Genomic DNA, 22,798 nt, shown 5'->3' on the forward strand with positions numbered 1-22,798 from the left:
AGAGTTCTTGGTCACTCGGAATCCTGTGAACTCGCGAGAAGATTCCATAGGACTGAACTCAGGATGACACCGGAACTTATAGACGACGGGGGTCATCCGAGGTCACAGGTGACTTTGTTGATATAAATATTCAACCTGCGCATGCGAGAGACAGAAGATATCCAGTGTTAAGCACTGCCTCTGGCGGTCATCCAGGATTCATAGAACCGTAGTTATATTTGTAACTTTCGTTTTCCGCCACTGCGTCTTTGGGCTGTGGCAAGCAAACTAAATCACCGTCAAATGAGTCAGACTGTGGAGGCCGATTAGTCGGCGTGATGACGTTTTGTATTCCCTTTTAGGCACTTGTTAGCAATCGCCTTTTTTAAGATATGTAAAAGCTTCTAAATTCACCAGAGGGGTATTTACTGATGTATTTTATATACGTTGAAATCTCTTCAGCTTGTGTTAACATCAGACCTTATTTCAGGCTTCTAACCAAAACCACTTTGAGACGAGGGAACCAAAAGTGCAAAAACGGTGACTAATTTCTGTGTTTTAGGACTCATTACCGTAGTCACTCAAGAGCATGTACGATACGAGAGGTCGGAGGTGCTGAGGGCACAGTCCGGCTCAGAGACTGAGACAAAACAGGGAGACAACGAGCTGGCTGCTAAAAAGAAGCAATTTATTTTTAGCAAATATAAGTAAACCAATTTAAACAGCACTCAAACATCTTCCTCCCAGAGCGCGAGGCTGCCAACTGAAGAGGGTATTTAAGGCAGATGTGGCTCATCCAGCTGCGGAGCTGGAGCCTTAGTCCACACCTAAGAGAGATGGCGCAAAGGAGGGGGAGGTATCCTCTGTGGCTGTTCCTGACTACCTCCTGTCTGTTTCTGGCAGCGACCTGGTGGGAGAACAGAGAGCTGATCCCTCTCTGAGCCAGCAGATGGAGAGAGTTCTAACCATTGATGATGGGAAGAGTGTCACAAATGGTTACTTGCTTGTGGTGGTGTGTCAGAGCAAGGGGTATCTGGCTTTATGCCCTTTGTGGTTCAGTACCATCTCTGGAGTTCCAGAGGGAATTCAGAGTGGTCAGAGCAATGACGTTTGGTTACTTTTGTCAACTTCATGTTGGCACACTTTTTCTGTGCAGTTCCTGGTCTCCTGTTTTTCTTCTCTGCCACTCTTAAAGTTACTTCTACAGAAAGACTTTTTTAGCAGCCAGCTCGTTGTCTCCCTGTTTTGTCTCAGTCTCTGAGCCTGGGTGTGACAGTGTGTCGAACAATGGATTACAAAGTTTCATATATAAAGTTATCCCACCACGTCCTGAAGTCTAAAGTGAGTACTTTGCATAGATGATGTATACTGAATGCTGAACTTGAGAAGTCACAGCACGCTACTCACTATATTGATCAGTTTGAGAACAGTCATCGACAAAACAATAAAAGACTCCTGAACGTGCATGAGTGACAAAAAATGGATACCTTATTAGCTTCTTGGTAAAAACCTTCAAGGAGAGAGAGGGCTTGAACATTAGGGAAGAGGACCTTGAGAGAGTACACCGCATTGGGCTAATTAAGGACAATTCAAAATACCCTCGGCCTATCGTATATAGGGTACATCATTGTCAGAAGAAACTGAAGATTTTGAAACTGAGTGCTGGCAGACAAGTCTTTACAACTTTGTTTGAGGAGGACAGAGTTTTGGCCATTACGAGAACAACTGCACCGGCTGAATATCAAGACCTCCTCTTCTGAATAAAACTGAATGTCAGAGAACGGAAGTAATTGTTGCGCAAGTTGGGAACAAATCGGTGAGTAGATGGGTGTTTCCGTGTATACTGGTGATAGCATCCAGTGATAAAATCCAGGTTGTCACAATTCAACATCCGGCAACACGATGTGTGGAGGACATCTCTTTCTCTCTTCTTATTCTCCCACTTTCTAAATGTTGCGATGAAACAAATGGCACTAATAAATCTATATTATCATTAGTTATCCTGCTATCTATGTATAGTTTTTTTCCTTTCCTCAAATTTTTATGGAAGGGTGAAATGGACAACTATTAAAATATTTTTGTTAAATGCTATGAACTCAATGCATTTTATTTATTTAATTATTTATTATTTAATTTTTCTTCTTATCCTTTTTGTCCTGCTTGAAATGGTGGGCTACGTTTCCCTTGAATTAAATCTCTCACCCATCACATACAAAGAGTTCCAAAGTAGATAGATTCCTCTTTATTATTGTCTTAAGAAAGGCAGAACGTTTTCTTTGTCTTTTTATTTATTATCTTGACTGTCCCATAAAACCAGTAGTATAAGACCAGAGGTGTGTTTAATTAGTCATGGTAAATATTCTGCTAACTTCCATATCCAACTATTGCAACCAATGTTGGATGCACACACGCACACACACATACATGGATACATAGGGGTGTATAGCTGTAACAAAGCATGTTAATAAAGGTTAGATATGGAGAAATATGTATGGATTTGAGGTTTTTGGTGTTTGTAATATGTTTCTACATGTGTGTCAATGTGTGAGTATCTTTTTGTGTGCGTTTAAGAACTGTTTCCTTATAAGTATTTGTTAGGCTCTCTTGCCTCTTGTCCGTGGATGCATATCTATCACTCTTGATTCTGATATATAATATGGCTTGCAAAAATCAGGTACAAAAGCTGTCCAGGCTGAAATTTGGGATGTGAATGGATTACAGGAGGGCACAAAAAACAAGTCCTAAATCATTTGGGGAAACTGTCCTCTGATATTGTTTTTCAGCAGGAACTTCACTTCAAAGCAGGGCAAATAAAATCCCTTACAAGACAATGGGTGGGGGAGGGATTTATTTCTAGGAGTAGGGGTGTGGGAATACTAATTAACAAGAAGACGTTAGGGTTTGCAGCAAAAAAGAAAGCAGACGTAGATAATGAAATAAATTAATTGAGAGGAACACATGAATATCTCAGAGAGAGAAAACATACAAATGGAATGTACTTGTACAGCTCTTTTCTAGTCCTACGACCACTCAAAGCGCTTTTACACTACATGTCATCATTCACCCATTCATACACTGATGGCAGGGGCTACCATACAAATCCTGCCAATCAGGATTAACTAAGCATTCACACCCATTCATACACTGATGGCCTTCGGAAAGCAAAGCAACTGATGAAATTTGAGCTTTGTATATCTATGGTTTTCCAAGGAGAAGAAGTCCACCACCTAGAAGTAGCTTTTTTAAACCATTTATCTACATTCATAGGCTACTATATATTGTATATTGTTGGTAAATGTATGTGTTTCTCTCTGCTTTGAAATAACACATCATTTCCACAAAAGCCCAGGGGTCTCATTTATAACAGTACGTAGGATCCACACTAAATGTTTGCGTACGTGCAAAGGAGGGAGTGCACGTAAGCTAAACTATTTTACGCCTGCTAGTGAGCTATTTCCTTTCATAAATCCCAAATCAACTTGTAAATGTGAGCAGCTGGTTCAGCCTCTCATTCCGCCCTCTACACGCCCACATTCAACCATAAATGGTGAATGCAAAGCACCTCATGAATGTTGATGCATAGAAATCAGCTGCTGATCAGTGGGTTTTTACAGTGAATCACGGAGACTACCGAGAGGCCAAGAAAAGGATTTATTTTACACAGATATCAAAGTGCTTGTGGATGAGGTGGTCCCTGAACACTTGTTCCCTCCTAATTATTTTATTGACAGAGTATCTATCATGCAGCATAACACATCATGAGTGTCACCGTAGTATTTATATGTTTACAGGAATCAGACTGATTGCTATCAAAATGATCGCGACAATCAGAGGTATCCACCACCCTGGATATCATTTTAAAGTTTGATTGGTGAAGACAATTTATTTATATATTTATGAATTTATGTTTCCTTATGGCATTATGATTAGGACTGATAGTGAGGATATGGAGTGACTGTGCACACTCTGCTGAAGCTTTGTTCTGCAGTTCTTTAACACTATTTGACGTTATGTTACACCTGATGATATTTACATCAGCTGCTCCACAGCTGACCACGAGTGTTGGTAGTCCGGCCCTCTAATCTGCGCTGAAGAGAGCAGATGAAATATTAAGCAACATTTGATTTGAGGTTTGAGTTGGTTTATATATTTTATAATTGAAATGTGCTTATAGTTATGGCTCAATAGTACAAGCACAAATAGCACTGCTGGTTTCAGTGTTTATGATAAAGAGAATATATAACAGCAGGATCTAGCCAACACTTATAAATAATCTCAACTCACAAGCCTAGTTAGCTGGCTGGCTAGGTAGCATGTGCAGCCTTGTAGCTAAAAGCTGAAGCTGAAGAAGTTTAGTTGCTGTGCCTGTTGTGTGTTTACAGCAGCAGTAGGTTGATTCAGATTAACATAGGCATGGTTGTTGCTCAAGCTAACTGGCTACAATCGGTTGCAGTTATGACTATTGAAAACTCCATTGTCATGAAAATGACATTATTCATACCTGCAAACTTGTCGCTTTTCGTTTTGATTCAAAATATGTGATCCACGTGAATCGTGTAGATCCGTAGAGTTTGTATTTTTATGACCACAAAAAATGAGGCCCAGATACTGATAAGATGATGTGGTCAATTTTTCAGAATGAAAGAGCTTAAGGAAGAGGATGCTATTTCTATAGCGCATCTTGACGCAGGGCTGAGATGTAAGTGGAGCTGGGCCTGGCTAAAGGTGGAGGTCAAAACAGACGTGATGGGAGTGCAGTCTCAATGGATTTTGTCTATGTGGTATATTGATCACATTAAGTTATATGGTTGTAATGAGTACAAATCCTTTTTGGACCTCCGTGAACACGGTCCTTTCATAGTAATTGTAGCGCGCATGCGCAGTACAGACTTAAGAGTTTTCCATGGCCGAATAAAGTAACTAACGCTACATGTGCGTCCGGATAAAATCGTACGTTCTCGCAGGGAAGGAGAGACACTCGGTGTCAGTACTAGTGAGTACGATGGCCCTATTTAGGAGAATTGACGAGTTCAAGCCAGAAAATGAACAATGGTCAGCGTACATAGAACGGATGGAACAATTCTTCGAAGCTAATGACATAGCCGAAGATAAGCAAGTAGCCACACTTCTCAGTGTAATGGGTGCGGCTACTTATGGGCTTTTGAGAAATCTGGTGCAGCCCAGGAAGCCAAAAGATAACACATTTGACGAAATAGTGGCCGTTCTAAAGGAGCATTATGAGCCCAAGCCCTAATTAGTAGCTGAAAGGTTTCACTAACCAGCCGGTGGCTCAGTATGTAGCTGAGTTGAAACAACTGTCTAACTGTGAGTTCGGTGCAAACTTGGTTTCATAACTACGAGATGGGTTCGTCAGTGGAATAAGAAACAAGGCCTGCCAGAGGAGACTACTTTCGGAAAATGATCTTGCTTTTGCAAAGGCTTTTGAGAGCGCTCTCAACATGGAGACTGCCGACAGAGACGCACGTCAGTTGAGAGGGATGGAAAGTGATAGTGTCTGGGCGGCAAGTGTTCACAAGGTGAGGCCACAGCGGACAAGGAACTGTTACAGGTGCAATGAAAAAAATCACGAGCCAAATGAGTGCTGTTTTAAAGAGGCTAAATGCCATAACTGTGGCAAGACTGGGCATATTAAAAAGGCATGACGGTCTAAGGCACAGGCAGAGAGTGAAAGGCATTCACGGGGCAGAGGAAAGAAACACAAAATATGTGGAAGCTGAAGAAGACACTGAATTGGGTGTGTTCACAATTTTGACTGTCACAAGTGAAGATGCTGACCTGTATAAAGAAATATTCACTGTAGCTGAGGTGAAGTTTGAGATGGAAATAGAAACTGGGGCAGCAATGAGTATTATTTCAAGGGGTACATACAGGGAGAAATTCTCACACTTACCACTGCAGAGAAGTAAAGTTAAGCTTAAAGCTTATATTGGAGGTCACATTCCTGTACTGGGGCAGATCACAGCCAAGATGGTCTATGAGGGTCAAACAGTGAACTTGCCACTTTTAGTTGTTAAGCGGAATAGATCAACACTGTGTGGCAGAAATTGGCTAAGGAAACTGAGGCTAAACTTGGAGCAGATAAAGCATATGTATGAAGCTAAGTGTACAGCGTTTAGTGAGGTGCTGGATACATATTCAGAGGTGTTCAGAGAGGAGTTGGGGACTCTGAAAGACGTTAAAGCCTCAATCAGAGTTAAACCTGATGCACCTCCTACATTTTGTAAACACAGACCCCTTCCATTCGCTATGAAAGACGTAGAGGAGTAGAGGAAGAGCTCAGGAAGCTGGAGGAAGCCAACATTATATCTCCAGTTATTTTAAGCACAGCGAATGGGCAGCACCCATAGTGCCAGAGGTGAAAAGAGACAAGTCACTCCACCTGTGTGGGGATTATAAAGTGTCAGCTAATTAAGCAGTTGAAACAGAAACCTACCCCTTGCCACGTTTAGAGGAATTGTTAGCAACCCTTAGTGGAGGTAAGGTATTCTCCAAGATAGACTTAGCTACAGCTTACCAGCAGGTGTTGCTGGATGATGACTCCAAGAAATACACTACCATCAACACCCACAGAGGTTTGTTTGTGTATAACAGACTTCCTTTTGGAATTAGCTCTGCACCGTCCATCTTCCAGCGGATTATGGAAAATCTAATGAAATGCTTACCAGTGGTAGTTTTTCTTGATGACCTGCTCATTATGGGACCACAGAGAAGGAACATCTCCACAACATTCAGAAGGTCCTACAACGGCTTCAAGAAAATGGACTATGTGTGAAAGTCTCCAAGTGCGAGTTTGGCAAAACTACCTGGGCCATGTTCTGGATGAGCAGGGCACACACCCTTCAAAGGACAAAGTGAGCGCTATTCAGGAGGCTCCGGCTCCTACTAACGTCAAAGAGCTCCAGGCGGTTTTAGGACTTGTGAATTACTATGGAAGATTTGTGCCACAGCAAAGCACAGTCTTAGCACCATTGTACAGACTGCTCAGAGGACAAGTGATTTGGAAATGGACTGAGGTTGAACAGGTTGCTTTTGTCAAGTGTAAAGAACTGCTGACTAGTGACCGGGTGTTAGCCCAGTACGCAGTACGACCCCAGTCTCCCACTGACTTTAGCATGCGATGCCTCTGCCTATGGCATCGGAGCAGTTATGTCACGGCCTGGCCGTGCCTCCTGCTTGTCCTGTGTGTTTGTGTGTGTGTGTGTGTGTGTGTGTGTGTGTGTGTGTGTATCATATGGGCAGGGCTCCAACCTGGTCTCCTCCCGGCTTCCTAATTACAACTCACCTCACCTGCCCAGTCAAACCATCTGCACTCCATCAACCCATCAACCCAACAGTATATCTACCCCGGTTCTTCATCCACTCTTCGCCAGATCGTTGTTACAGCTCACGTGGTAGTTAGTAGTTCTTGGCTGCTCTTTTTGAGAATAATTCAGAGTTTTTTCAGAAGTGTTTTTTCATTGCTTTGACCCTGTCTCCCTGTTCCCGCAGTTTTGTTATCCTCCTGGTTCCCCAGTCTGCCTGCCCTGCCCTACCTCCACCTGCCTGGATTCCACCCTCACCCTCCCTGGATTTTCCCGCTGTGCTCTGGTCGTTTCCCCCCTTGGTTTCCTGGTCAATAAACCTTTACACCTTTACTCCCTGGTCTGTGCCTGCGTTTGGGTTCATATTCACACCCCGTGACAAGTTATCCAACACACCATGCCAGACGGCGAGGAACGACCCATTGCTTATGCCTCCCCAACACTGTATCCAGCGGAGAAAAAATATTCTCAAATAGAGAAAGAAGCTGTTGGACTGATATATGGCGTAAATAAATTCCACCAGTATTTGTGGGGTAGACATTTTAACTTAATTACTGACGATCGACTCCTTCTGGCACTGTTTGGTGAGCACAAGAACCTGCCTACACTGGCCGCAGCATGCATTCAGCGGTGGGCGATTATATTGTCAGCGTATGACAACCACATTGTCTATCGCAAATCAGAAGAGCACAGTAATGCTGATAGACTCTCCCACTGTCCCTTGGCGGAGACCAGCGACACAGGAACAGCCGTGACTTCAGCTCTAGTCCACTCACTGCTGGCGGAGCATATACAAGAAGCACCACAACGCAACACAGGTTGCAAGGACGACACGCACCGACAGTGAGTTGTCACGAGTGTATAAGTATATCATGGAAGGCTGGCCCACTCAGGTAGAGGAAAACCTAAAGGTGTTTTTCACAAAAAGAAATGAGTTGTCTACAGAGCAAGGTTGTGTCCTATGGGGGACCAGAGTCATTGTACCCTCCAAGATAAGAAGAGCCGTGTTAAAAGAGATTCACTCTGGGCACCAAGGCATAGTGAAAACAAAGGCCTTAGCTCGCAAATATGTATGGTGGACGAACCTTGACTTGGAAGTGGAACAGATTTGCAAGGAATGTGAGACATGCCAGTTGGATCAAAAGATGCCACGCCAGGTTCCACTACACCCCTGGGAGTTCCCGGGTGAGTCCTGGAAGAGACTACACATAGACTTTGCTGGACCGTTCCTGAACCACATGTTCATGGTTGTGGTGGATTCACATACAGAGTGGTTGGAAGTATTTCGTATGCGACAGATCACCAGGCTCAGGAGACTGTTTGCCTCTTATGGTCTGCCTGAACAAATTGTGAAAGACAATGCGACCACATTCACATCAGACGAGTTCCAGACTTTTGCCAAGCAGAATGGAATTCTGCACACCACAAGTGCACCAAGACATCTAACAACAAATGGTCTGGCAGAGAGATATGTTCAGACGTTCAAGGCAGGTATAAGGTATGAAAAATCTTGCTCACACTTTACTGAACATTGAGGACAAGGTCTCACTGTTCCTGCTGCAATATCGGACTACGCCTAACTGCACTACTGGACAGTCTCTGGCTGATCTGTTTCTTCACAGACATATCCGGGCAAGGTTGGCTTTCCTAAAGCCTTGTACCAAGGAGACGGTATGTAAGAAACAGTAGCACCAAAAAGAACGCCATGACCGCACTGCTGCAGACTGTTTTTTTTTAACTCTGCTGCACCTACTATTTAGACCCCAGTCTCACACACACTCACTGCCAGATCGTTCTCCGCATTCATGCCAGACCTTCTAGCGTTTACCCTCCGAAAGATTTCCCATTACCGACCCTGCCTGTTTGGACTTCTCCGCCTTGCCTCTGACCCGGTAAACCACTCAGCCTTCTGTCCCCGACCACGATATTCTGCCTCTGTTTCCTCGGAGTTCTGTCTGCCTTCTCCCTTGACGGCTTGGCGCTCCACCGTGTGGGATTCTACACCTGTGCATATCCTAGACTGTTACCTGTTGTGTGTTCAGTTGAGAATAAAGCTTTGATTCCAACTATTCAGGGTCCATATAAGACAAATACATAAAATGACATACAAGAACAATAAAAGTACATAGGCCTTTTATTCCAACTGCACCTGTCATACTGCTTCTGGGTCCTTACCACACCAGTTGCACTGCAGATGAACTCTGACACTCTAACGAAACTTTTCAGCCTGAGGGGCGAGACACAAGACAAAGAAAGAACGTAATGACGGTATCATGAGGTTTGAGCATCTGGCTGACACTTACATCGTTAGATTTATTCCCATACAGTATTGGGATGGTTCAAGAATGATTTTGAATTCAATGTGTGACTTTATATCCTTTATCAAAATATAATCATGCAAGAATTATAGTGCTAAATGTATGTGTCAGCAAATTAAATAAGTAAACTAATAGTAAAGTCACTGAGATTGGAAGAAAGGGGATAAGTTTAAGAAGTAAATCAGTTAGTCAGAGAGACACCCTGTTCAATAGGGCCTATGTACTGGAGCATCCTGCGCCACACCGTGCAGGTCGTAAAATTGGTGAAGTATAGGAGATACTGTATCTGGGTAATAAAAGGCACATAGATTATGCGTTGTGTCCTTAAAACATAGAACACGGGAATATACGTATTTGTTTTCTAGGTCACAGAAGGGCCCACAGGCGGTCAGCAGCGTATGTCACAAGTTCCCATTACCCCCCTTCCACAGAAAAGGAGGTTAACAGGGAAGGTGTTTAACTTTAAAATAGGTCTGTCAGGAGTGATAATCACGACTGGTACTGTTTCGTTTAATGATTTGAAAAGGACCTATTGTCTATATATGGACATGAAGGATGCAGAAGACAAGGAGGAGAGGCTAATAAAGAAGAGAGACGAGAGGAGTTCGAGGCTTTTTGGAGGACTTGCATGTTCTAGACATTTTGACATTTTGTATTCACTTTAAGAAACTTTTCCGATATTCAATTTTTGTAATTCGATATTTTACTCTTTGTGAAAACCAAATAAAACCGGTTTGTATTTTGTGCATTCCGACCAAAAGTCCAGTGTTGCTCATCTCTGTTGGGGTTCCCGTAGTCTCCTAAAGGTAAGAGTGCTCTTCCCCTGGGATAGGCTGACAGAAGAATTTAGATTAGACATAGAATTGAAATGCTATTACTGTTAAAAGCTAGAGATAAGATAAGTGTTGTTAAATATTGTTGTGAGTTACTAACTTGGTTGGCTCAGACCGATTTCATAGCTCTGTTATGAAAATTGATAATTGTTTTTGAATTTGTGTAGACTTAGATTTTTGATGAGAATTGATGTTGAAGCTCTGCTGATGTATCACATGTGATGTTGCAGTGTTGATGATCATGTTTAGACGCTAGCGGTTGTGTATTAATGAGGAATAGGGATTTAGATTGGTACTTTAAGTTAGGGGTGTTAGGGCCAGGGTCCTGAAGCTGCCCTTAACAACCAAGCGAGGTTCCCAACCACACAGGGTTCCTCCTCCAGGAGTGGCCCATGAGAGCGGGTCCACCCTGGGGTATGTCCAGTCCTCCACCTATTGCACACACACACACCTAAATCCGTTGATATCCGGCTGTCGGGGAGACCAACGTTTTTAGCCTGAAATAAGTGATACGACGGTGGCTAGTGGCATTTAGTTACACTGGTTTTTGTCCCTCTAAGCAGGCTAGGACGGTCTCGCGTGTATATTTTGGGGGGTGCATTCGTTATCTAGGTAACAGAGGTTATTGAGGTTATTGAACAAGCCATCTCCCAGCGCTCCGTTCGGAGGTGGGAGGGGGTATTGGTTATGCAGCTAGGCTGTACACCTTTTCAGTTAAATTATTTTGTAAACAATTTATTGATATGATTATTTATTTCATAATGTCTTTGTAATTGACTTAATACCCTATTAAATATGTTTCCAGGTTTCAAAGGAAGGACACATTTGATAGATATCTAATCGCACCATTTGACATGACAAAATGACGCCATGAGAATATTACTAAAGAGACCAAGATGGAGTAGTGCCAGTGAAATGTTCATGGCTGCAGAATTCAATACTTTTCAAAGAAATCTTATGTATAAATGTATTTGTCAGTATTTGTTAATGACTCTGAAAATGTCATCATCTTGGTTTTATCCAACATACGGTTTAGCACACGCTACCAGTCCCAGCTGTGGAGACATTGGTACAGCTGTCTCTTTGTAAGGCATTGCTAGGCCTATGTACTTTTATTGTTCTTGTATGTCATTTTATGTATTTGTCTTATATGGACCCTGAGTTTGATTGATTAATTGATTGGCATCATGTAGGATTATTTGCACATATGCAAACCAATTGAAAAATCCCAGGACAGAAATCTCTGGCAACACAATGTCCTTATATCCAGACACCGCTGTCCATAACAAAGGGAAAGCAGAGACCAATGGTGATATACAGTTGATTTTTAAAAAGTCGACAAGATCGAGCAAGTTCATCCAGCTGTATCTCACCTTAGGAAGTTCTCCAGGTCGGTGCGGCTGCAAGAGGACCAGGACAGGTCACTGGGGTTTCTTCCTTTAACCCATTCACCAGACATGATGTGGGAGTGACCAGTGCAGGTGGCATGGTCGTCATCATGGCTCATTCCCATGCTAAAGACAAGACATGGATATACAGACACTGCGTCAAAGAGTAGTAAAGCTGGTTCTCAAACAAGGGAGTCAAAATGCCAACTTTTCAGTCCCTGTCTTTGTCGATATATTTTGGTCTATTTTGTGCATGCCTGTGTTTGTGCGTACATGAGTGAGTCTGTGACTTTAAGTGAGTGTGTACCTCTGTGTGTGTCCACAGCTAATTTCTCATTTTGCTGCAGCAAACTGCATCATATTCATTCAGGGTGCACGCTGAAGAACCTCATGGTTGTAGTGACTCACACTTTCTCAAAACACCTTTCATTATCGGTTTTATACTGCTGTTTACTGCCTGGTGACTCCTCACTCACCACTCTTAACCACCCCGGCCAGTAGGGGCTGCTAGTAATAACACAGCTGAGTGCCCACGGGCCTCATGGGACCACGATCCAACCCTGCTCACGCCTGAGGCAGTGCTTGTTGTCACAGCAAACATCAGTCAGGGTACTGGTCCACTGACGGTTTGTGGACAAAACACACAGAAAACCAGTCCAGCAGTCAAAGCTCTCCAGAGTGTATCCAAAGACAGCTCTTGTTATGCTTGAGTGAAACTCTCCAACTTTGAAAAAGGCAACTCCAACGTGTTTCTTCAGTCCACATTGCTCACATAGCCAAAGGTTTTCTGAGAGCTCTGCCCATCTGAACTGTGGATGTGGTGGAGATGGAACAAGGTCTGTACTAAATTCCACATTGGACATGGTCTCGAACATGATCCACTGCTAGTGATGCACCAATACCAGTATCGGTATCAGAGCTAATAGTGAGCCTCAGTTGAGCCCCAAACAACGCCCAGCTGCAACAATAAACTGATGCACTAACTGGTTAAATCCATCAGAACAGACTTCTCTTCTCCAGCAGAGTTAAAAGCCACAATGTTGTGCCTGGTCATTAACATATGCAGCCACTTTAGTCTCCATCACATTAATAAGTTTAGCTGTGAGGTTGTCAGCTGTGTGTCTGCTAGGTAGACTCTGTCAGGGTTTCCACCGTATTGCAGCCCAACGTTACGTTAGCCAGTGTCCGGTCGAGAGAGAGATTGTGTGACGATGAGTATGACGTCAGCAGTAAAGTTACAGCTGTGAACGTAGCAGTTCAGTGTGTGTACAGTTTGTCGGTGAGTAAATGCTACAACTCCTCAAGTACCGTGAGGAGACCCAAGCTAAGTACCATGTGTCCCGTGTCAGCCAGCTGATGATTAAAGTGAAGTCTGTTATCCCAGAAGTTAGCAGCTGTTCCGGCGCACTTATGGTGAGCTGACCTTTGAGGTGGACCAGCGCCATTCTTCTTTATGTGACAAGCCGCTCCTCTAGGTTTGCTCGGTTTATAATTTCTAATATTAACTGTTTAATATCGGTTAACTGTTAATCCGATAGCACGGTTAAACATGGTACTCTGAATTAGCAAGTACTCAAATGTAAGTACTTTTGGTATCAGTGCCTCCCTAATCAGTGTGTATTATATGTCAAAGTTGGTACAGATTTCCATTTGGTCGATAGATTGGGTCTGAACCAAGGAACAATTGATTCAATTTCGCTGGTGAACTGTAAAGTCTCCAAATTCCTATAAAATTAAACTCAATGACACACTGATGACTAAATGAAAATAAATGGATGTTTACATTAAAATAGCTTTTTTGTGAGAGTAATGTGTCAAACATGGGAGGAAATTAAACTCTGGTCCCCTGCACTCCCTCCATACTCTGTTTTGGACTTGTAAACCATGAGCACACTTTCACAGCATTCTCACAACAGCAACATGGACAATGAGCAGTATAATAACATAATGCATTGTCAAAATACACTTGAGCACAGTAAAACCTACTTGTGTCCCAGCTCGTGAGCAATGGTGAAAGCCAAATTGAGTCCATTGTCTTCTGCTAACACACACTTCCTCTTGGCACTGCAGACACCCCCTAGATAAGCAATACCTGTAACACAGTAACATGACAGTGAGCTTGATGAATAACAGATACAAAAATATAAAACATTCATCAAAGTAAGGAACATTTATTTTGACAAATTCAACTCTGTGATCTCGGATTTCAAAGAGTTTAATAGGCTCTCAAAATAAAAATACTCCTCGGAGAAGGAGACAAGGCAGATCTTAATGCCCAATATAACAAACACACACACACACACACACTTATGCATGGTATTACATGATATGATATTATTGGGGAATAATATATTGTGACTTGAATATTTATCATCTGTGTTGATCACACCTGGTTTTATTATTCGCAACTACTGAAGACATGTGTACTTAAGCACGTTTACGCATGAGTGTATGATGATCTATGCATGCATGTGGCAAGTGTATTGTATTGTATTATGCAGCGGCTTGGAGCCCAAGACAAATTTCCCTGCGGGACAATAAAATATATATGATCTTATCTCAACTTATTGACTTGGTTGAGTTTCCACCAAGCTGTAACAGTGTCAGAGTCACTGCTGTTGTTCTATAGCCAGCTATAGGTGTTTGGTCTCTTGTAGACTTTTTGTTATGTTTTGAAAAGGGTTTACAAGATAATTTGATTTAGAAATTGGGATCGACATGTTTTTTGTTTCAAGCTAAATTTGTTACTGATGTGTTATATCAGTGTGATGTAGGTTTTACAGGGAACGTTGAAAAGTGATGGGGGTAAATATTTATGGCAAAGCATCTAACATTAACTTTTGCAAATGAGAAAGGTGTGTTCTTCATTGCAGCCTTCCCCACACGCAACATAATTGTGGATCTAGACCAAATTGTGGAGTGGTTAGAATTTTTGGAGAATTTGAAAATTAAAGACCTCTGATTGTGATGTTGGTGGTTTTATAAAATATAAAAGGATATGGTCTGCAAACTGTTTTGGTGAATTGCCGCTGCGAGATGCTCGATATCAATAGCAAACAGTAACAGAGAGAGTGGGCAACCTTGTCTATCACAGCGCTGGAACGTAAAACATTGGGAAGAGTAACAATTGGTGATAACACATTGAGAAGGTGAATGTGTGTTTTGATCCATTGAATCTCTCCAAAATCAAATCTCTCAAGACTTCAAATGTATGTCCAATCAACTTTATCAAAAGCTTTTACAGCATCCAGGGGGGCTGGAGCCGATCCTAGCTGACATTGGGCGAAGGCAGGGTTCACCTGGACAGGTCGCCAGACTATCACAGGGCTGACACAAAGACAGACAACCATTCCCGCTCACATTCACACCTACGTGCAATTTAGAGTCATCAATTAACGTAAGCAGCATGTCTTTGGACTCCGGGAGGAAGCTGGAGAACCCGGAGAGAACGTGCAAACTCCACACAGAAGGGCCCCCAGCCCGACCCTCTTGCTTTGAGGCAACAGTCTTGTGTGTTCCAAACATTTCAAATAACTTCAGAGCATTATAAAGTCCAAATGTCATTCCTCGACTTGAAACACACAGCATCACAATTATCACTAAATCATTTGCTCTTGCCAAATTTCCATATTGACGGACTACTTTATTGCCTTCATAGTCCTGTAAAGCAAGAAGTTGAATTCAAAATGCATCATAATGAAACGAAGGTTGAACATCCTGTAAACAATTACATTTGGCTGCAAAATATTTACTCAAATGTTGATTTTTTAAGATTTAAAAATGAATATACCTTTGTGAAATCCTCAGACATGTTAAAAGTGATCTTATTAGTCTACTATTTGTGACAGTCATGTCTTAAAAGCCCTGAGCCTGCCTGCACAGCGCCTACTTACAAAAGTTGAGAGGATGATGACCAAGAACCACAACAACTTGCAGAGCCTTCGCATTCAACGTGCAAGCCTTCATTTTCTAACGCATACAGGTCACGCCGGCTTCACTATGGCAAGTTTGTGGGAGTGAGTGAGTGAGTGAAATAGTGGTACTCACCCACAGTATCACAGGGTTCATCTTTATGAACGCAGAAATCTGTCCTGAAAGAGAAACAAGAGCAAGTTAACTCAGTCTATCTTCAACATTATATGACTGCACTGATACCAACAGTGATTGTATTAATATTAGGCATTTATTCATGTATAATACACCCACACTAGACACGTGTCCACCTAACAGCAGTGCTAATTTTGTCAGCATAGTTTATTATATATATAGCGAGAGAGAGACAGAGAGAGAGAGACAGAGAGAGGTGGAGACACCTGAAGAGGGTTGGTTGTAAGAGAGGTTACAGTACATTGACTGAATCATTTTTTTATGTGTCAGTGACAAGACAGATGTTGAATTGGAATTTAAACAGCATAGCATATTTATTCCTAATTGCCAAATGAGAAGTGCCGATAGAATGGGAGATTACTTTCATTTGGAACTGTCTGGTGCTGGTCCCCAGGATATAGAGGAAGCCCTGAGCACAGGCTAATAGCTGTTCTGGTTTTCAGATGCTGGTAAGACTCACTCATTGATCTTTATTCTGTCTTTCCATAACTGGAATTAAATTGAGTATTTTTTTAGTGTGATTGTGTGTCTGTGAAGTGAAACAGAGAAGTGACAATTGACTAAGGAGGTTTTTTTTGAGTTTACTCTACATTAACATGTTCCTGCTGGCAAATCTTAACTCTTTAGGCCCTGGTGTATAATGCCATTTCAGAGCTAATTCTCTCAAAATAACGCTAATCCACATGGTTCACATTTTATTTCAATTGTAGCATAAGGAGTATTTGAGGTACACTTCCCAATTCTTATTTCACCAAATAGTGCTGCTTTTTTGATACTTCCAGTACCTTATTTAAGATAAAGCCAGGTGAAGCGGTGGTTATCCTGTATTTACCAAATAGTGTCACAAAATCAAACCTCGATCTGTGCTCACAGCGGATGTTTGGAAATATAACCGTGAACTGCATTAATTAAAATGAGTTTGAAACAGTAAGACGGGAGGACATTTGTGCATATGAGGGAGGCCACTGCTGCAAAATCTGTGAATGATTTGATGAGTCTCAAAATGTATTCAATTACTGAACAAACAGTATGGGCCCTATTGAAACGATCTACACTCACGGCCCGGTGCCCGCAACGTCAAGCCTGACACCCTGTCCCGCCAGTTTGTTGAGAAGGGGATTCCACCCCTGGCAATGACAATATCCTTTCTGCCCCCCTCTTGGTTGCTTCGATCACCTGGGAGGTAGAGGAGAGAGTCAAGGCCGCCCTGCAGGACCAGCCCGGTCGTAGCTCCTGCCCTCCTGTTCGTCCCTCAGACCTTGAGGTCCGATGTCCTTCAGTGGGCCCACAGCTCCAGACTCACTTGCCACCTCGGGATCCAGCGCATCAGGGAGGTCCTGCAGCAGAGGTTCTGGTGGGCTACTCTGGAGGAAGACACCCGGGAGTTCGTCAACGCCTGTCCTGTCTGCAAGCCATCCCACCGGGCTCCCGCTGGTTTCCTGCAACCTCTGCCTGTGCCCTATCGGCCCTGGTCCCACATCTCCTTGGACTTTGTTACCGGTCTACCACTGTACCAATGTTGGGGAGGATGAAGAGGAGCCGTCTTCTGGCAAAGACATCTCACCCACTGATGCTGAGGAGGTCGAGATGGATATGTGTGATGAACATTAGCCCTCCTCCAGGCCCCCTCCATCCGCCTGGCTTGGTTGTGGTTGTTTTGGGACGTCGGGAGCCGTCCCTTGAGGAGGAGGTTCTGTTACCATTCAGCTTCACACCCTCCTCCCTCTACTTGTCAGCCACTCCCTCCTCATTTGTCTAACTTCCTTCACCTGTTCACTCACCCGACTCTGATCACTAATCAAGCCAGTAAATAGACTAAAATCATTTTGACATTGTGTTGTGGGATTATTTGTGTTGATGTTCTCTAGTTCTTTAATCTTTTGTTCAAAGTATGTGTCCTGTTCATTGTTTTTCTTTTTCTTATATGTGACATTTTATATGATTTTTACAAAGTCAGGTTAATTAAGTAAGGATGTATTGAATCGGCATATATTGGATGGTTTGCGAGAATGTTTTGTATTCTAGGTGAGAGAAACAGGCGCATAGTCACTAATGATAATGGGGTGTATTAGCATGTCTGAGATTTGGGAGATAATTAAGTTGCTGGTTAAAAAAACAAAACAAAAAACACGTAAATACAAAAGGCAGAAACTCTCAGTGCTAAGGTGCTGGTAAAACCATTGTGCATTTTCTTACATACAAATTGAGCATAGATTAAACAGAGGAATTTAGGGGGGTTGATTGAGAGAGAGATTATGCAGGATGGAACTAGAATAGTCAGGGGGTTATTTTTGTCAAGGTACAGTTTGCCATCAATGTACAATTTATCAACTGAGATGACGGCTTTATTTCCTGCTTTGTTTCCTGCTTGCATGAGTTGGGAATAGTATCTGTTCAGGATTTCTCGAGGGAATTGGTCGTTAAATCCATAGTCCGTGCCTTTCAGTTGTCTGTTGTGACGTTGTACCTGTTGTTTTTGTTTGAAGTGTTCGAATTGTGCAACGATGGGACGCGAGCATTTGTTAGCGGGGTTTTTGGTTCCGATGCGGTGTACTTGGTGGAATGTAATGTCCTTAACTGTGTCTGGGGAGATTTTGCGGTGAGTGGTCATGAATTCCTTGATCAGCTGTTCTGGGTTGTCATCTTGTTGTAAACATTTATTTGTTGTACTGGGTGGCTCATTTTTATGACGTTATGCTCATCATTTTGACGTAGAGGGACTGGTGAAGTTCCCATACAATAGAATAGACCACAATATTTTTGAAATCTGATTTATTTAAAGTTGAAGCCCGACGTTTCAGGTAATATGTGATTTTATAATCCCCGCATCCAAGATGTCATGACAAGCGAGTAAAATGAAGCTATTGTATAATAATATATGGTGGTTGAGGAAAAAATCGATACAGCATAGTATTGCAATACTTTGTGTGGCAAAATTGTATTACCGTATTTTCCGCACTATAAAGCGCACCGGATTATAAGGCGCACCTTCAATGAATGGCCTATTTTAGAACTGTTTTTATATATAGGGCGCACCGGATTATAAGGCGCATAGAATAGAAGCTACTACAGTCAAACGTTTGACTGGGGTTGCGTTATGCATCCACTAGATGGAGCTGTGCTAAAGGGAATGTCAACAAAACAGTCAGATAAATCATTCAGTCAAACTTTATTGATTTTTGATTTCATTCACAATACGGTAACTTAAACGTAGAGGGGAACTTTTCCCTGATTCAGTAAACACGTAAAAGAAACAGTCTGATACCACTAAATCAAACGTTAGTGCATTCACAATATAGTAACTCTCGAAATTGTTCAACTTACGTATAAAACGAGTTTTAACTCAGCGTCGTAAGCGTGTCTCTTGAAAGGTGCCATTTTGGGGTCTTTATACACACAAGTGGTGTTGGACTAGGAGTAAGCACAGTACCGGTGTTTACCGCGGTGCGGCTTTGTAGTTTACCAGTCATACTGAAACATTTTGACAGAGCGCCGTGTACAACCAGTATGGATCAACCAATTAACTAATTGATCCATATATAAGGTGCTCCGGATTACAAGGCGCACTGTTGTTTTTTGAGAAAATTAAAGGCTTTTAAGTGCGCCTTATAGTGCGGAAAATACGGTAATACACGACACCAAGTACCTTTATCTTTTGTTATATAAACTCAGTGGTGGGCCGTCAGGGCCAGCAAGGCCCTCTCTACTGGCCTAGATAATGACAGAATCCCAAAGTTATAGCTATTTTTTAATTTAATGATTTTTCATAAATACACTACATGTATTCTAAATATTTTTCCCATTAGCTTATTATTCTCATTGCATAGCTACTGTCTTCCTCAGTTGCGGTGCTTCTAGCGCAGCTTGTTTTAAGTAGAGCTGTTGTCCAATCAGATTTCGCTCCTATACTATCTCTAAGTAAAAAAATCTGCCCTAAGGCCTTCAGAATTACAAGTGAATCCCTTTGCAGTTTAAGTAAATGGGGACAATATTGTTGATTGTCATAGTCTTTAACCAATCAGATTTTTAGTTTGACATGGTGGGCGTATTCTTTGACATGCCAGAGCCTGCTACAAGTACGTCAGCATTAATGTGCGGCTTGATTGGTCAGCTAGCTAGCAGAACTTTGTAGCAGTAAGAGTTAAAGTTTGAAGATATGTAAGAAGTTTTTACGTGACGTTACATGTTTAGCGTTTTGGCATGTTTGGCGGTGACAATCCCAATATCTGCTGCCTCTGTCAAGCGGACATTTTCAGCCCTCAAACGCATTAAAACTAGTGCTGGGCAAGTTAACGAGTTATTATCGCGTTAACGCATTCATTAATTGACACCGACAATTATTTTATAGCGCGTTAACGCATTTTTTTATTTTGAAAGTCCGTGGAGGAAGTCTTCAGCAGACTACGTTGATGCAACTTGTGGGAGAAGTTTAGATAAACAAAAGCAAGACAAGCGGCATTACAACGTGCACCAGCTGTTGCTCTGCCTGGAGACTACTGGACATCGCTGCGGTAAAGTCAGTAGACACTTACTTTTAGTGCACCTATATGCTGAAATTCACGGTTAACGCATTCAAACGGCACAGGTCGGGAGCGAGCGAAGGACTTTGAAAGTTAGCGGAAATATTAGCGTGAGACAACATCCGGTTTCTTCAGACGAACATCCGGTTTTCAGAATAAGATGCCAACAAAGTATGAATTATATTCACATTAAGTATAAAACATGCTACCTGCATCTCGTGAGTTAAAGGGAAAATATACATATGATATAGGAATGATATAATATAAGAAATATGATCGCTACTGTGTAAAGAGAATACTGCTGTTAAAAAGCACCTTATTTGTTTTAATAAGTGTTTGCAAACCAAATGTTATTGCCCTTTTGTTCATATAGCAGTACTTTTAAAATAAAAGTGCGCAATACACTACTTTTGAATTCATTATTGAACTTTGTCATAACAATGCGATTAATTGCGATTAATCGCAAAAAATCCATGCGATTAATCGCGATTAAATATTTTAATCGTTGCCCAGCACTAATTAAAACGTATTCAAGAAATACAACTGGGACTGGTTCTTGTGAGTTTGTTCTTGTCATTGTGTTAATTACATTGATTTTGACTATATGCATTGACTGTCACTATGACGCAGCATGGCGGGATGCTGCATCATAGTGACAGCCCTGCATCCTTTATAGTTTTGCGCGTATTCATGTATCTGCACTCTGCAGTTAGTGTATTTGTAGCCCTCATATGTGTTGAGCTTCATGTAACATTTTATTTCACTTGTCAAATGTTGCATTGTTATGTGAATATGAGGTTTTTACACGAACAAATTAACCCGTAGCTGTGGTGTCATAATGAGGTTATTAGGAGGTGGTTCAACTGTAGTAGGACAGCATTGAAGGCCAAGGTATAAAATACATGGCCCGCAACTGTATAAAGTAAACTTTTTCGTTGCAGTTGCTTCTTCAGTCCACAAGACAGACAGTTTTTTCTTGGACGGTCATGCTCAAAGTCAGTGACGTTGGTCAAAACAAAAATGGAGTCATCTCAGAAAGTAATCAGAAATGCGGCAACTGCGTTTAAATCAAATGTCTGGACTTATTTTTGATTTTTTAACAAGGAAGGCAAGAAAGACGTGAATGTGACACATGGGATTTGCAAAGAGTGCCGTATGAAAGTAAAAAAAACTCCGGAATTACTATGAACATGGTGGCTCACACACCACCATCCAGAGATAGCGTTAACCGCTGACGTTAAAACAGCTCCACAGAAAAATCAACCAACACTGAACACACTTAGTTTTTCGATGTACAGCTTTGTCAAGCTAAGTTCCCATATGTATGAATAGAACCATCTCAGAAGTCATTTGCAGAGGCATTTTGGATCAGACACCATAGATAGTAAAATCATTGATAAAGGTAAGGCTGTGTTTTGACTTTGTAAAACATAGCTGCAGTTTTACCGACTGTAAGACTGCCTTACTGTAAAGATTTTGTAAACTTGTCACCCAAGTGAAGTAGCAGAGCAGCAGCTAATAGACAAATCAATCTTTAGTTCAGGATTAGATTAGGCAGGTAGTGTTAAAAATAATTTGAATGAATTACTGTGTTAGTTGGCTCTTCTTTATACTGAAGCAAATGGTCTGACGTTTAATTCATTATTACCATTCATTAGCAGTCATTCGATAGAGGAAGTGCTGGCTACATACCTGGTGACCAGCACAGCAGTGTCCACTGGTGGGATGTCTTCCCATCCACCAGGGAAATGGTTGGTGCCAAGGTAGCGCAGCCTGCCAAATTCTTGATACTGCCAATGACAGAAGCTCTCCAGATACCTTTCTCCATGATGGCCCACCTTTAGCTTTTCCTGAAGAACAGATACAGAGCAGATTTACTTTGTGACTGTGTCTCCTTTTGCTTTAACCCTCCTATTAATGACCCACACTGTTTGACCACACACACATACTAATTATTAAGAGAATGCCGACAAAATGACACAATTCGATTTGTGCACTATACTTAACATTTTATACACATTTCTATGAGAAAAAAACTGCTGCATTTTGACAATTCTTTCTTCTATTCTATTAAAGTAATGCAGGGACTGCCACTTTGTCTTTCATAGACAATTGCAAGGCAGCCGCCTCCGTTAACTTTGGTTCCTGCTCTCAACAAAAATATGACCAGTGTCTTCATGGAAAACAGCTTTTTCTAACAAGAGTAGCATTGGTGAATTTACAACTACAACTGTGGTATAATGCCGCTGTCGTGCAATATGTTCACTTTGCTTATTATTGTAATAAGCAAAGTGAACCGGAAACCTTTTTTATTGCATTTTACAGAGGACA

The 22,798-nt window shown here is 41.9% G+C and overlaps 1 protein-coding gene across 1 annotated transcript in view; it reads right to left on the reverse strand.

Moving 5' to 3' along the window:
* The window catches only part of adamts17 (ADAM metallopeptidase with thrombospondin type 1 motif, 17), a 153,089-nt gene that overhangs the window by 104,734 nt on the left and 25,557 nt on the right, over positions 1-22,798 (reverse strand). The window contains exons 8-11 of the mRNA XM_076110240.1: positions 22,160-22,317; positions 15,888-15,931; positions 13,827-13,932; positions 11,826-11,966 (exon numbers count right to left, since the gene is read on the reverse strand). Of these exons, the coding sequence (XP_075966355.1) occupies positions 11,826-11,966; positions 13,827-13,932; positions 15,888-15,931; positions 22,160-22,317 (449 nt within the window). The remainder of the gene's footprint in view (positions 1-11,825; positions 11,967-13,826; positions 13,933-15,887; positions 15,932-22,159; positions 22,318-22,798) is intronic.

The sequence above is a fragment of the Anarhichas minor genome, unplaced genomic scaffold (assembly GCF_050575085.1).
Source record: "Anarhichas minor isolate MPS153535 unplaced genomic scaffold, ASM5057508v1 ptg000042l, whole genome shotgun sequence".
Classification (NCBI taxonomy): Eukaryota; Metazoa; Chordata; class Actinopteri; order Perciformes; family Anarhichadidae; genus Anarhichas; species Anarhichas minor.